Consider the following 15138-nt stretch of genomic DNA (forward strand, 5'->3'; position numbering starts at 1 on the left):
TTATGCATATGAAAATAGCTTGCAAGAGGTTGAGCTCTACAGTCTTCGCAGAGACTACAAAAATGCCTGTAATTCTAAAAATTTCTGTACTACAGGACTGTTTGTTCCTGAGCTCTTAACATGTTTTGCTTCAGTCCCAATCCCATTACCTGAACGGTTCCACATCCATTCTTAACACAACAGAACTCACTTCTCTGCTGTCTTTTTTCTAGATGGTTGGACTTGATGATCTTAGAGGTCATTTCCAACCTTAAAGAGTCTATGATCCTAGTCTATTTTTCCTTTGAAAAATTGTAGAGAGACAGCTGGAATTCCTTTGCTGCTAAAAGTTACAAACTTCCAGCTTCAACCCTCCTGGAAACATGGGAAGGGGAGGAAATGACTAATATTAAACAGATGGTTAAACACCCGTTACAGAAAGTTTTCTATCCATCTGTAAAATGTAATAGTTGCTGCAGGATGACAAACTTGGCATACTGGTAGGTCAAATTTCCCTACGGAAGGTGTTTCAGGCAAGATGCTTCTGTCTCCAGTCTCCTGAGGAAAGACACAGTATAGGGACAAGGCTGTGCCAGATTCATTGAACCGTCAGTTTACAGTGCTCCAAGGGATAAAACAAAGCTACTTCAGAAATCGCGTGTACCTTTGGAGGCTCTCTAAGACCTGACTCTGTATATTCCCTCATTTATGGGCAGTGCTAGTGTTCCCACATTAGAAAAGCCTGGTACTGCATGACCAGTTAGGAAAACAGTTTATTCAGAGGGGAAGGAAGGATTGTTTCTTCCCTTACTTCATTTGCAATGGGTTATTTCTTCTGTCATAGCCCCTAAGTGCTTACCACATAACTGCCCCTTGGAGTAGCAGCTATAAGTCAATGTTTCTACTAAGTAAGTAGCCTGAGTTTTATTTCAGATTTTTCCTGTTTATAGCTGAAGTGCCTGGAAGTCAAATTTATGTATTTCTTATCTCAAGAAACAGATTACCATAGAGGACACAAAGTACAGATGAATCCTACATTTCTCTTCTCTTACTCTTCCCCTTCCCAGTAGGATTTAAGCTTTTAGACTGAGTGTTGCAATTATTTTTTTCTTCTCTCTACTCATGTTACTGACAAAAAAAGGGGTTATTTCAGTTGGCCTAAGAATCTTTCATGCCTGCAGCAGAAAATAAAAACGTAGATAATCTACCTACCTACAGAAGACCTAGAGAGAGAAAAACAGGTACTTTCTTGTAAACATGTCTGAAGTTTGGAATGATGAACATCTAATCACAAAGCAGACAGCCTCAGTGCTGACACAAGACTGAGTCTGGATGATATGAGCAACTATCTTTGAGTCTTGTAATACAAAATACAGGAATAAATGACAGGCCAAGGAGCATCTCCCTGCATGACGGCTCTAATGTTGAGAATCAATCCTCTTTTAGGGTGAAAGGGTGTCTGAGTTTGACAGCCTGGAAGGACAACAGCTCAGAGATATAGGACAGCCTCAGCAGAGGAGATAGCTGGAAAGGTGACCTGAGAGTTCTTTCATTTGTAGTACAGCCCCAAACCCACCTTCCTAACAGATAAAAAAAGAGACACACAAACTATAACTTATTCAAAGAGAACTGCAGATCTCTCAGACATTTAATCTACACAATTACTCTTATACAGGACAGTCTATCCTCTGTTATGGCTGCGTTTTGATACTTCTGTTCAAAACATGTTTAGCATGTATAGTATCTGTCTCATTTCCAAATTTACCTGCATCTTTCTCTTTGGAGTGGCTGGGGAGTGGGAACCTATATAAACCTTGTTGAGGCAGCCAGTTGCAAAGAGACTTCCTCTCCACAAGGAAGAGCTAGAAGAGTTCTCCCTTTAAAGTATCAACAATGCGGGGGGGAAAAGCAGCTAAGCTTCAGAGCAAGACATTCAGTACCAGTGAGCAAGAGGAATACAGAAACAAACGCTCATTCTTTCCCTGTGGCTTTTTTCATATGCTTCTGCTGGCTTCAACCTGGCTGAGGAAGAAACCTCATAGGATGAAAAATCCCACAGAAGAGCAAACCTAAAGAATCACATTAATCCTCCAGATGGAATTGACTGTTATAAGCAAAACTGTTTTGCTTTGAAGTGATAAAGAGGGAATACAGACTGCTACCATGTCTTAAGGTGACAAATTCATGCTATGGGTCATTAACTTATTCATCTTACTTCACAAGCATTCATTCAAATACACATATAAGTTAGGAATCAAACATATTAATAAAATCACCAGGCTGGAAATGTGGCTGCAAAATTATTTGTTTTGCATTTGTTTACTTGAAGACACAGAATCTCTCCTTAAAAACAATTTAAAAAAAAAAAAAAAGAATCCCAAAGGCTTTGGAAGAAAAGGTTTATTTTTATTGTTTAACACCAAGCTAGAACTTTATCCTCAACTGGTAATATTAAATATGAGTCAAATGCACTGGTGATGTTAATATAAGTGCAAGTTAAATGCTGGGTATATTTGTGGAGGTAATTTAACTCCCTTGGATCTAGAACTCAAGAGAATGTCAAAATAGTATTAATTACTTCATGAAGGCTCCAAAAGAATATTTTAGGGAAAGAAACATGGGAAAAGGTAAAAACCAGAAGAAGCTTAAAAGAATCTGCTTTAACAAACCCAAATCCAATTTCCTTATTTTTTTATGCTATGATGCTCATTCTCCTGCTGTTTTCCTGCACTCATGGAATGCCAAAGATAGATGCTTTCAGGAAAAAAAAATACAAAAAAAGCAAACAAAACAAACCAAAGCCCCTCAAAAACCAAACACAAAACAACCTGGAAGAAAAGATCTGCAGCCAAAATCCCAGTGCTGATGATTTCAGTCCTCAAAGGATTGACAAGACAGATCTGGGGAGATGGATAATTCTCAGCTTCTCTCTGCTGATTCTCAGTCCTAGTCTGTCATACCTCTTGTGACAAGAAACGTGATACACAGGAGAACAGACCTAGAAAGATGCAAACTTAGAAAACACCACTAAATCCAGTAGTGTATGAGTGCCAGTAGTCTCTCAGGCTACTTGAGACTATACATATCCAAATTGATGCAGGTGGAAAGCAAACACAGGAACCAAAGCCACATATGTATAGTGTTCTATTATAGAAAAATCCACAAGTAAATTTTGTCTTAATAGTAATTAAAAATTAAAATCAATCCCTCAATGCTTTCTTTTTCTTAACACTTAGAGTGAACAAGTAAACCTCTGAATATTTTCATGTTTTTTCAGCTCTCTCGCTCAAGCTTTCCATTTACATGTAGATATCAAAGCCAAATTTTCTTACCCAATAGCTGACTATAAGAAGGATACTGGAATAACCAAGTGCTGAATATGCATTACTGTTGCCAACACACCATTTCTCTCTGGCATTTTCTCAGTATCTCTTCAACTACCAAAAAAATAATTCAAAGTACTTCTCCATTATGTAACTTGCAAGGCTTTTAAATGCTGTTCAGAGTCAGATATTTACACATGCTAAAAAAGTAACTTGCTTCTCTGAGGATGCTTTAATATTCTTTCCATCATGCTTCTATCATTATAGCAAATGAGAAGAAATCAACACCCTTTAGGGCAATCTTTTTTCAAAACTAAACTCTGCTATTATAGAAAAAAAAACATGTTTACAGGAGTTTTTTTTTTTTTTTTTAAATTAAGTATCTTCAGTGTGTGTTAACAGAAATAAACCACTCAGGAGCTCCAAGACTTCCTTTTTCACCAGAACTCATGTTATTAAGCTGAAACTCCAAACTGGCCTGACATACACTGTTAAGCTTAGCTCTGGATTTCTCACATTCCCATTAAAGAAGTAATCTTAGGAGGTATATATGACATTGCAGTATTATTTTCCAAAGCCTTGAACCGTCTGTCTTGAGCAAGACCTCTCTAGATTTCTCAGAGGTGAAAAGACAAATGAAGCAGCTCAGCCAAAAAAAATTTAAAAAAGATAACTGTTGAAATAAGTTCATATGAAACTCCTATGTGTATGTAATCAAGAATGACATCTCATGAAGAAGACACAACATCTAAAAACCTTAGAGAAATTACAATTTCTTTCTGCCTTGAAGTATTTGGTTTGAATTATTCTGCTCTCACTAAAGAACAGACAGTGGCAGATCTTTTTTTCCCATGAAGAATAGGGTAAAAACCAATGAGAAAGCAGATTTTTCTGGGTTTTTGTTTGTTTGGGTTTTTTTTTTTTTTGTGAGGAAGAAAGAATAGGAGAAGATTTAGTCTTATATTTACAGGTACTAAAAACAATAGAGTTGATGCGTGAACAAGCCTGAAGTGTGAACAAACATTTGAACATTTCTGTTATCAAAGGCATGAAACACTTTTCAGGTTGACAGACACATATAACAATTTTAAAGCCCTGACCTGTTCTGTAAGGAACCACATCACTATGGCACCATGACAGCATGCAGAAATTTTGCTGACTCTTATTTACCATATAAAAATGCAATCAACACCTGAATACTAACTGTAACACTATAGCGTCCCACAGACCCAAGAAATTATGGCTTTTCCACTCCAGTACAAGGGGTTGCGTTGCATTTTTTGGGTGACTATGTGGACTTTTTGTTTTTCTTAATAGGGGAGCAGGAATATCTTAGACTGGGTAAAAGGACATTTTCAGTCCAGAGGGATGTTTAAGACATCAGTGGATGTCTTCTCTAACACTTGATGCTATCACAAAAATATAGCAATGTACCTTTCTGACATTTTTCAGTGGTTACTTTGTTGTATCAGGTATATTTTATCATGAACTAAGTAATGACTGAAGCCCTGGTCTGTATACTTAAGTACTTCAACAATGGTTTAAATAATTCAAGAAGAAGATTACAAAATCTGCGCTGAAAATTCTGTACAAAGAAACTTATTCTCTGTGTTTTATAAAGTTGTAATTTGTCCCTATAATTTACACAGGATATGAAAGTTTCTAGGAAAACATCCACAAGAAATCCTTTGATCTGTGACATAACTGCACTTTTTGTTTCATTATTTTACTGAGGAAAGGATCAGAACCAGAGATAGTAAAAATTTATGAAGGTCGTATTGCAAATTAAAATACTCTTAATTTGACTTATTTCCAAAACAGAATAATGAACTGGACTTCAGTGAAGTGCTAGGTGAACAATCCAATTCTGTTAAGCACCGTAAGCAGACTTTTGTTCCAGAGACATAAAATATTCTCATAATTAATAAAAACACTAAAAAAAAGACAGATACATAATAGTTCATCATTCTCAATATTACACATTTATACAGAGAGTTACATTGTGAAAAGGCTAAAGATAATAAAGGATGTGAACCAGACACAATAGAAGGCTGTTAAACAGAAAATTATATCTTGCAGCAAAGTGCCATCTAAAGCTATTTCCAGAAGAATTAGTTTGTGGTTGATTCTCAAAAAATTGACATTAGAAGACGTTGAAATAATTCTTCTTAAAATTGTTCCACTAATCTCAAAATTACTTTTTACCTGTCAGAAAAGAGAATGTGACTTGCACGAATTCTTTCATTATTGAAATCAGTGTTGTTCTCTCCTTCCTGCACCCAAGACAAAGGGTATAGATCATCCAAATAAAGTCAACCTTATAAAGGTACTTTCAAAATAAACTCTGTGTGGAGTGATGATTTACATAATACTGAAATTCGGGTACTGGTGGTGTAATAATAGTCCATGACCACATATCAGTTTGACTTTGACTTTCAGTTTGACTTTCTGCATTAAAGTTATCTGCTACATCAGCGAATAATTAAAAAAAAAAAAGAAGAAAAAACCACCAAGAAGACTGTATCATGTCTGATCTCTATAATTCAAACACATCATAACAACACACTTTGGCCAGGAATCTCAAATGCAAGTCAAGGAGTTTATTAAGTCCCAGCTAACTGGCAATCACTTCTTTATCATAAAACAGAGCTCAAGGAAACACAATGTAAATAAAAGCCAAGTGAAAGTGTTAGCACTTACAAACTGAATCTTTTAATCACAAAAAGATATAGGTGGCAGTTAGTGGCCTTGCTCTAGTTGAAAACAAGGTCACAGAAGTCTTCAGCATCCTAATATGAAGGTCTTGTTAATGTTCACTACCCAAGGATAAGCTTAGGTATTTAGTATGTGTTAAAAGATTGACACAAAAAGTTGTTCTTTGAAGAAAAACATGCAATTCTCATGGCTATGTGGACTGTGTTCGACAATGTCATAGTACTGGTCTGCTAATATTCACTTTATGTTTCTCCCTGCTATCACACAAAGGATGGAACTGGTAACCTGTGGGGCCCTGCAGTAACCCTCACGCTAGCAGAAATGCCTGAGGAACTGCTGCAAGATACCCAAGTGTTTAAGAGTTGAAGGGAGCACTCCGTTTTGACCAGGTCGGGGAGGAAGAGCTGCTGAAAAATCAATAAAAAGTTTCTAAATGCAGTGAAAGTCACAAGGAGGAGGCTGGCAGACAATACCTCCTACTGTTAGAAATAGTATCCTCGTCTGCTTAGCAGCCCCGTAGGTGCAGGATAATTTGCTCTTATCATCAAAATTTTAAGACATTTGTCTGTTTCCTATTTCCAAAGGGCTGGAAGGAACAAAAAAAAAGGGGGGAAAGAAAAAGTCTGAGTTTTCTGCACAAATTATAACTGTTCAGATTTGCTGTTAAGGGCAGCTGTTTCTCAGAGCTGCAAAATATACAGAATTTCATGTATCTGATTCTCTGCTACAAGCACAGGCTAGAAGCCAACTCATCAAACCTCTATCAAAAATACAATTTTAACATCTGTTTGGACTTTCGCTTATCTCACTGCTCCCAGACACTATTGATTATCATTATCTGCAAGTCTCTAGTATTCTAAACAGCTGTGGCAAAGGGAAATGAAAGTGAGCATTTTCATACAAAGACAGATAGAGGCTTCTAGGGCAGAATTAAAACTGCTAGTACTGACTGAAATCTGAGTCTAACTTCATCTCATCTTCTATAAATACACTGTCAACAGAAAGGAGTAAGATACAGCCTAAACTAAAATATTTATTAAAACTGTAATGAGAAATAAGGGATTTTGCTGAAGGAGAAAAAGCATCACATTATCAGAGACTGGTTGCTGTCTGTAATACACTTCCTGGGAAGGCTATGAATGCTGTGTTTTTCTTTGCAACAGACTTCTTCTCATACTTTTGGTGTATTATGTGCTTGACTGGACCACAGGAACAGGATATAAAATGTATGAACGGTAGCAACTCTGTTGGAATACATAACGAAAGTTTTTTGCTTTAGCAAAGTAATCTGATTTTTGCCTTGGAAAAGCAGAAACTTCAGAAAGTTAGAACCCCAAACAAGAAGGGTATTGTCTTGAAGACTTTCACTCTCCATTCTTCCCAGTTTGAAATACATAGGTGCCACTCTATCTGCTCCAAAAGAGGGAAGTCTGCCTTTCTTCCTGTCCGCCAATATATATATGGATCCAGGGTAAAAAATGTGTACTTTGGAGACCCGCACAAGAGATTTTACAACCTCCAGTTCTTAACACCAGGAAGAGCAAGCCCGTTGTGTCATCTTTACATGCATCAGGATGATCAATCAGTCTTTCTCCCTTCCTACATACCACAATATTTTTTTCTCTTGAATTTGCAATTCAAGAAAACAGAAAAGAAAATCATCCCATACTCAAAATTCTACCATGGGAGAAGACAAAAATGAGTCACTGCAATGTTTCAGTCTCTCCATAGGTTATGCACTAAGAACAGACAGAAAATTATTGACATTTGAAAACCAGTTTTGTTCCATGAACATTCCTAAAATGAAGAGCCAAAGTAAGTCTTCAAACATGTAAGAATGTAGTGGATTGTATCATCAGGAACTCTTCTAGACTAAGGGAACAATTTTTCTGTTTGTGTAATTGTTCAAAGCTCTACAGTCACATTTGTTTGTGCTCTTCTAGCACAAAGCACACTCACAGCTGATCCTGCTTTGAGCTGAAGATTGGACTGAATGACCTTCTGCAGTCTTTTCCAAACTGAATTACCCTACACCTCTATGCTCTAGTGTATAAAAAAACCCCACCAACAAAAAAGGAGAAATATCTCTCAAGATTTCAGTGCTGCTTCATTATATTACAAACCTGTATGTCACAGTGGTTAGCTTCACGATATACACATGTATGAATTAATAGGCAAAAGGAAAAAGATGGGGCAAAGAGGAAAAAAACACTGCTTATTGAGACGTCTCCTTCCACCCTGTTGGTAAACAACACAAAGGGAAAAAAAGCCCTCATAATTTGATGCAGAACAAAATATTACACTTTCTCATTTGAAAGTTGGATTTGTGACCCCGAAAAACACTAAACACCACAGATGTTTCAGTCATAGAATAGTTACATGATTTTCTGTCACACTACTCCATAAATGAAGTAGGCAGCAAAGTCCAAGGTTCCTCATTTGTTCCCATATTAAGATGGCCCATAACTACAAGCCAGCCTTCAGCACAATATATGAAAACCAGCTTAGCTGTAGCCTTGTGTACTATTTTATAGGCAGTGTAGAAAGCTGTGTGATCTCACTTTAAATGCTATATCCATCCTAGTGGGTTGTGAGACTTTCAAAAATACTTTGTTTTTTTCAGGTTTTTCCCTCCCTAAGTAATTGCTCATTTAGAGTTGCATCCCTATGAAGACTGGCAAGATAAAATATTTTTACATATCATTTACATTTCTGATTAGGAATAGATTATGCATATAAATCCACATACAATTGCTGAGTAGACGGTTTGTCTTGGCGGCAGTAATTTATGGAGACATCTCTTCTCTCCAAACAAAGCAAGGTAAAAGTATGCAAATTAACTTTTTAGACAGTGTTTGAAATTAAGCACATTGAGTTCTTACTTAGCAAACTTCTAGCCACTTTATGGCCAAGAGCATCCTGAATTCACTTACACATCATCTGTCTGTCTATGGCAGCAAATGTCTTTTAAAGGCGTACTCACATACACAGAAATGTATGAACAAACATACCTATGTAACTGATATGAGGTATGAAAGTATATAGACCATAGAGTATCCTGCAGAACCACCAAAATCCCTGGAGCTGTTACACTGCAAAAGGTTTCAGGATATCCCTGTAACATAAATACCATACATTCTGGAATACCCTTTCTCCAGGTGCTCTCCAGTGACCAAAAGATGCAATGATTCCTTCCTGAGGGTTCTCAACTCCTCGGACTATGGGGATATACTAAAAAACTGAAGGCTTCTGCACACAGATAGGAAGCACTTGACCTGTTGGAGGGTGTGGGGGCATAGTTTTAACATAACACAACTAAGTGACAACAATACTTACTTGGCAGGCATTATAAATCAACTGGTGTTCCAATTTTTTGATCCCGAGAATCTGCTGAAACATTTCATAAAGTTGCTCCTTGCTCAGAATCAGCTCTGATACAGCACTTAAGGCCATTCTATTCGGCTGTTTGCAAAAGTCCTCTTCTCCCCTGTATATGGCATCGTATTTGGCTAGCCAAGAACTTAACACTGTCTCTTTGCTTAACCCATCGATTTCTGGCAAACTTCGGACCCTCTTTTCTATGTTTTTCTTAAAAACATCTCTAAAGTCATTTGCAGAACATCCTCCACTGTGGACCATTCTTGCAACCCGGTCACTCTTGAGAAATACCTTTGAAAAGAAAAGAAAAAAAAAAGAACAGAAGAAGTTAGGCATGAGCACAAACATGAAACAATCCTTTACAAACTGATTACAAGCTAGTACTTTGTTCCTGTGTAAGGTGGCTTTATAAGGAAGAGTTATACAGCTCAAGTTTGATATGTTTTTCATAAAGAAACAAGTGACCTTGTTGAAAATGTAAGTTTCTGCATTGAACAAGTACTTAAACTAAGTGGCTTTTAAAGTATTTATGTGTAAATTTACAATAGCTAAGGTAGAATAAAGCTTGACCCTGCAGCAACTAATTTAAAGCTTTCCTTCAAGATGTAATTCATCATTCCACCTTTAAAGCCACAGAAGTCAAAAGTCACTTGCAAGTAACTCATACATAAACTATATTCTCTCCAGACTCATCAGTAACAGTTAAAACATGATGTTTAAGACAGCCAAGAATCTCACAGAGGGTCAGAGAGAAATCCAGGAGAAAAAATGTACCATAGAAATGCTACAATCAGGAGCAACCATAGAGAGAAGAAAGACTCGGAGCTCCAGAACTGGTTCTTCTACTAGAGATACAATACTGGAGACACAACATGGGATTCTCTGTTTAAAAAACCTAACCAAAAGCCAACACAAAAAACTCCTCCAAAGTACACATTCTCTAAGATATGACCAGACAAATTACAACAACAACAACAAAATCCCCAGTTAAATCAAGGACAGGGTTCTGTAAGAGCTTTTCAGTGTTCAAGGACAGCTGCATTCATCACTTCTAATACAGGCTTTGGCAAATTTGAACTTTCAGGCCCCTGCGTACAGCCAGCTCATGCCTAGCAGGAAGTTTCATGAAACTTTTCATTTCAAAAAGCAACCAACAAAATCATGACCTCTGCAACACGATCAGTCATGTAAATAACGTATTTATGTCTTAGAGAAGGGATAAACTGTGTCATGCCACTGAATGGATAAACTGGGGAGAACAACCCAGCTTCCTGCAGCAGAGGGACTTGAGGCCCTCCAACCTGCAAGGCTTGGCTGCTGGGAGGCTGCTTGGGCACCATACCAACATCCCAGGCACAGCTGAAATGCAAAGAACAGATGTGATACCATGTAATCTAAACAGATTTCCTATCCATCACCTTTCTGACTGTTTGCTTACTTCAGTAAGATGCTATGAAGTGGGAGACGAGTTAATTATATATTTTCAATGGTCATTTTAGTCACCAAGAGCTATGAAAATGGACTGAATGGAGATAACAGCACAGTAAAGCTCTTTCATACCATATGCTCTTACATGTTGGAAGATAGTGCACCTTACAGCCAACCTAAAATATTGCTGTGTTTCATTTGGAAGATACAAACCAGAACAGTAGGAGAGAAGTTAAAAAAATGAGCAGAGTGCACAGGTGGAAACCATTCAAGAAAAACACATTCTAAAAGTTCCAGTGCTTGTTGATGCATGTTCCCCTGTAGCATATTTTAAAATGCAGTTACACTTACAAAGCTTCATAATTGATATTGTACAGAAGGCTGTGGATTAAACCTAAAAGTACTTGCCCAAACAGATTATTAAAAAAAAAAACAAAAATAAAAATTTCTGCTAATCACATTTTATTCTCAAAGTGTACCATGACAGATTTCCTTCCTTGGAAACGTTAAGTATCTAAGGTTAAATTTCTATTCATAAGGGGACCTGACATGGTTACTGTCAATTAATACTGATATTAATTTCCTCAAAATGTTACACAAATATTGAATCTCATGTCAAAACAAACAATAGTCAGAAATTCTACTCAGCAATAAAACTTATCAAAACAAACAGGTACAAGGATATTAAGCCTTTCCTTGTTCTAACAGTCTGCAATTACAATTGAGTCATTCTTCCAACAGCTTCATAGAAAAGCAAACAGAAAAGAAAAGTAAAAATGACTTCAATATGATTTCAGACTAAGTTTGGCTACTTTGTTTTGCTCAAAACCAGCATTAAATCTTCCATCACATTAGTTTGCATACCCAATGGCAAAAAGCAGATGCAGAATAAAAAATGAAATTAAGAATATTTATTTGCTCTTCCCCCCACAAAATCCCATGTTTATCCAAGATTACAAAACCCTATGTTTTTTCTAATATAACTGGATCAGAATAATAAAAATTAAATCCGCAGAATATACACTGTAAATCATTGGAATGTCATTCACCTTTCATCTTCTCCTTTCAGTCATATCATTCCAAACTGTTAATCCAGAACTGAGAGGGTGAGAAGTTGCTAGCACTTCCCTTGACTTATGAACCAGACTAATTCAAAACTTATTTCTGATTTTTGAAGTGGATTTTCTACAAGACTGAAGGGAAAAAATCAATTTTTTTTTTCAACACTTACCCACAGAAGTACTGTTATAACACTTGGTGCCCATAACATTGACAAAATGATGGTGTGTTTATGTTGGGCAAAACAACAGATACTTGCAAACACAAAATACAATTTGTCTGCATTCCTGACCTTAAAATGTTCCCTTCTGAAGTGTTGAGGGTCACAAACTGTATTTTTATTCAAAAATTATTCCAAGACTATTATTTCACAAAAGGAAATAACTGAAAATATAAACCCAAGGTTTGAATAACAGACTATAAAGAGTAAATGGTTGGTTCTGAAAAGTAATCCACTGGACCTAAATCTTTTATTATAATTTTTTATCCTTTTTGAATGGAAAATCACCGTATTTTTTTCCTGAAAGAAGAAAAATGTAACACCATCTTTAAAATGAACCACTTGTATTTGAGATAATTAGGAAATAGTAACAATATTTGAATAGAAAGACTCCTTTTTTAAGATGTTGTTTGCAACAGAAAACAGTAAGAGAATGGAAATTCAGTTAGGAGTCTACCATATGTGCCTCAAATTTGACACAGTAAGACGCATTAAAAAGCTATTAAATGTCTCGTTATTCCTGTTCCTGAAAGACATATGGTACAATTCATGTTAAATGCAAAATCCTTCGCGTCAAGTCATATTTCTTGAGATTTGTCTCCTCAGTGTCAAAGCATTTCTGAACTGCTTTATGTCTTTTTTTATTTTTTTAATTCTAAATAGAAATTTATGGGCATTGCTATTATACAGAGAATAATATGCCATTAGCTTCATGTCAGCGGAGTTATTGTTTTCACCATTGTTCCAGAAAGTCAGTTTAGCTGAGGGAGTATCTGTGGGTCCAGTATCTTGGCTAGGACTGCAAACTGGGATTTATACATGCTTTACAACACCGGTGCTACTTGCCTGGCAGCATTCATTTTTACAATGAAATACATAAGCTTTTATAGTAGTCTTGATGTAATTCACCACTTTTCAACAGGGGTTGTATGTGCAGCCAAATCATCCCTGTTAGGAAAAATATTTGTGTTGATATCTATCTTTAAAGCAAAATACTAATTAGGTACATTCACTAAGTTGTAATCTCGTCTTCTCTTTATTCCTTTATTTCGATTGTATTATCATTAGATTTGGTTCTAATTAAATAATAATTCAGAAACCTCCAGTGTTAAAATGTTATCACAAGTCTGTCAACACTAGGAGGGAACTGGAGAAAAAAAAATTAGAAGATTGAATATAAAATATGATATACCAGACAAAGATATTGTGGGGACAAATAAAGCTATTTCTACAGAGAAACAGATTTGGCAGACTAGCCATGATCATTTGGAAATCCTTGGTTTATTTAGAAATAATTTGACAAGAGTAAAAGTTTTTAATGAAGTAATTCACATTTCTACCAATGTTTTTTGGACTTCCTCAAAGAAACTCTGGATGATGTTCTTTGTCAGGCAGAATTTGAACTTGTAGTATCATTACTGGTTCCATGAATCTAAATCCACATTGACTCTTTATGTGACATACTGCTATCAAACACCAAAAAAAAAAAGCTCTATTAACACATACAATGCATTCAGAAAGAAAACCTCAGATAGTTAAAAGACAGGTTTTGATGGACCAAATATATCCACCTTGAAGAACTGTTTCAATTCAAATTATTTAGAGCCCTACTAAATACTCTTGGACTGAACCACACTTGCAGCCTTTGATGGATAAAATCCTTCTTATATTGTAAACATTCGAAGATGATCAGGTAAGAATTAAAGAAAATAACCCCTCCATTTCTTCTTCCCTTTTAATCACAGTAACAATTATCATTTGCATCTATCTACTGGAGTATGGTTTAAATTAACTTTTTTTTTTCCAATCTTTATACACACGCAATTTCATTTGTTGTAAATGCTAGGAAAAACCTTAATTGAAAATAGTCTTTAGCACTAGATAGTTATATTAAAAGTTTATTTATGTTTAGAGATGAAAAATCATCATTTAGCAGTGCCTACAACTTCAGAAAATATTGTAAATATTAAAGAACTGCTTTTACATCTTTTAGCACACAGCACTTGAATAATATTTCTATTTATTGAACACCATACCAAATTTAACTAATCATATATGCAGGCAAAAGAAACATGAAAATCTTACACTCCACTGTAAAATAGAAAAAAGGATAAGCAATAGGCAAAAGAGTTGGCATAAACTCAACTGCAGAGAACCTTTGCATTTTCTTTGTAAATTAATTAAATACAAGGTCTTTCACAGTCTCAAATGAAAGAAAATGCATATGAAAGACATGTACTGATGGACTTTTCTATTAAGGTCACCTTTTTAGCCAGGTTGGAAGAAAATACCCACCACAATAAGTTACGAATACCTACAGTGTTTCTACCAGTTTGTGTAAGTGGTGTTATTAATAAAAAAACATCTTATACTTCCACTACACATACCAGTAAAACATGACCTTTCAGCTACTTATATATCAGTTCTAACAAATCCCGACTCAACACCAGACACAGCGCCAACTGGCAATACATTGGTCAGCTTGCACTCACCACATTATTTTACAGGCTCTTTCATTACCTAGCAGAAAACTTTGCAAAAGGGTTTGATAAAGTGAAGGTTTATGATCTAGGGCCCACCCTCAAAGCAAACAAAAACCAAGCAAACAAAAAATTGTGCTCTAAACAGTATGTTACCTTAAGAGGGAAATATATATATGCACACACATCAGGATTTTTAACCAAAATCTCACTTCCTATTATCACTTTCTACTAACATTCTCATCAAGAGTAAAGTGCAGAGTGTACACACACACACACACACACACACACACACACACACACACACACACATATTTTTAATTGCAAATATATTGTGTTTACAATACAAATCTCTTTTGGAACACCATTCACATCTGTGGTGTATCCAGTGCAACAAAATGCAATAAAATCCCTTGATTTTGTACATAATTAATTATAATGGAATGCTTCTTTCAACATAAAATTGCCTTCTTATGAACCATGTGAAAACAAAAATTTTATTTGCACAGGATATATATGTGTGCATATATACACACACCCCCCACAAACACACATA

The 15138-nt window shown here is 35.9% G+C and overlaps 1 protein-coding gene across 6 annotated transcripts in view; it reads right to left on the reverse strand.

Moving 5' to 3' along the window:
* Positions 1–15138, reverse strand: part of CADPS2 (calcium dependent secretion activator 2) — a gene marked incomplete at both ends in the record, with an annotated part of 308165 nt that overhangs the window by 195111 nt on the left and 97916 nt on the right. For all 6 annotated transcript variants that reach the window (XM_084274517.1, XM_084274519.1, XM_084274514.1 and 3 more), the window contains one exon: positions 9354–9686. In XM_084274517.1, coding sequence (XP_084130643.1) covers positions 9354–9686 — 333 coding nt within the window. The remainder of the gene's footprint in view (positions 1–9353; positions 9687–15138) is intronic.

The sequence above is a fragment of the Gallinula chloropus genome (assembly GCF_964237585.1).
Source record: "Gallinula chloropus genome assembly, chromosome: 1".
NCBI classification, from domain to species: domain Eukaryota; kingdom Metazoa; phylum Chordata; class Aves; order Gruiformes; family Rallidae; genus Gallinula; species Gallinula chloropus.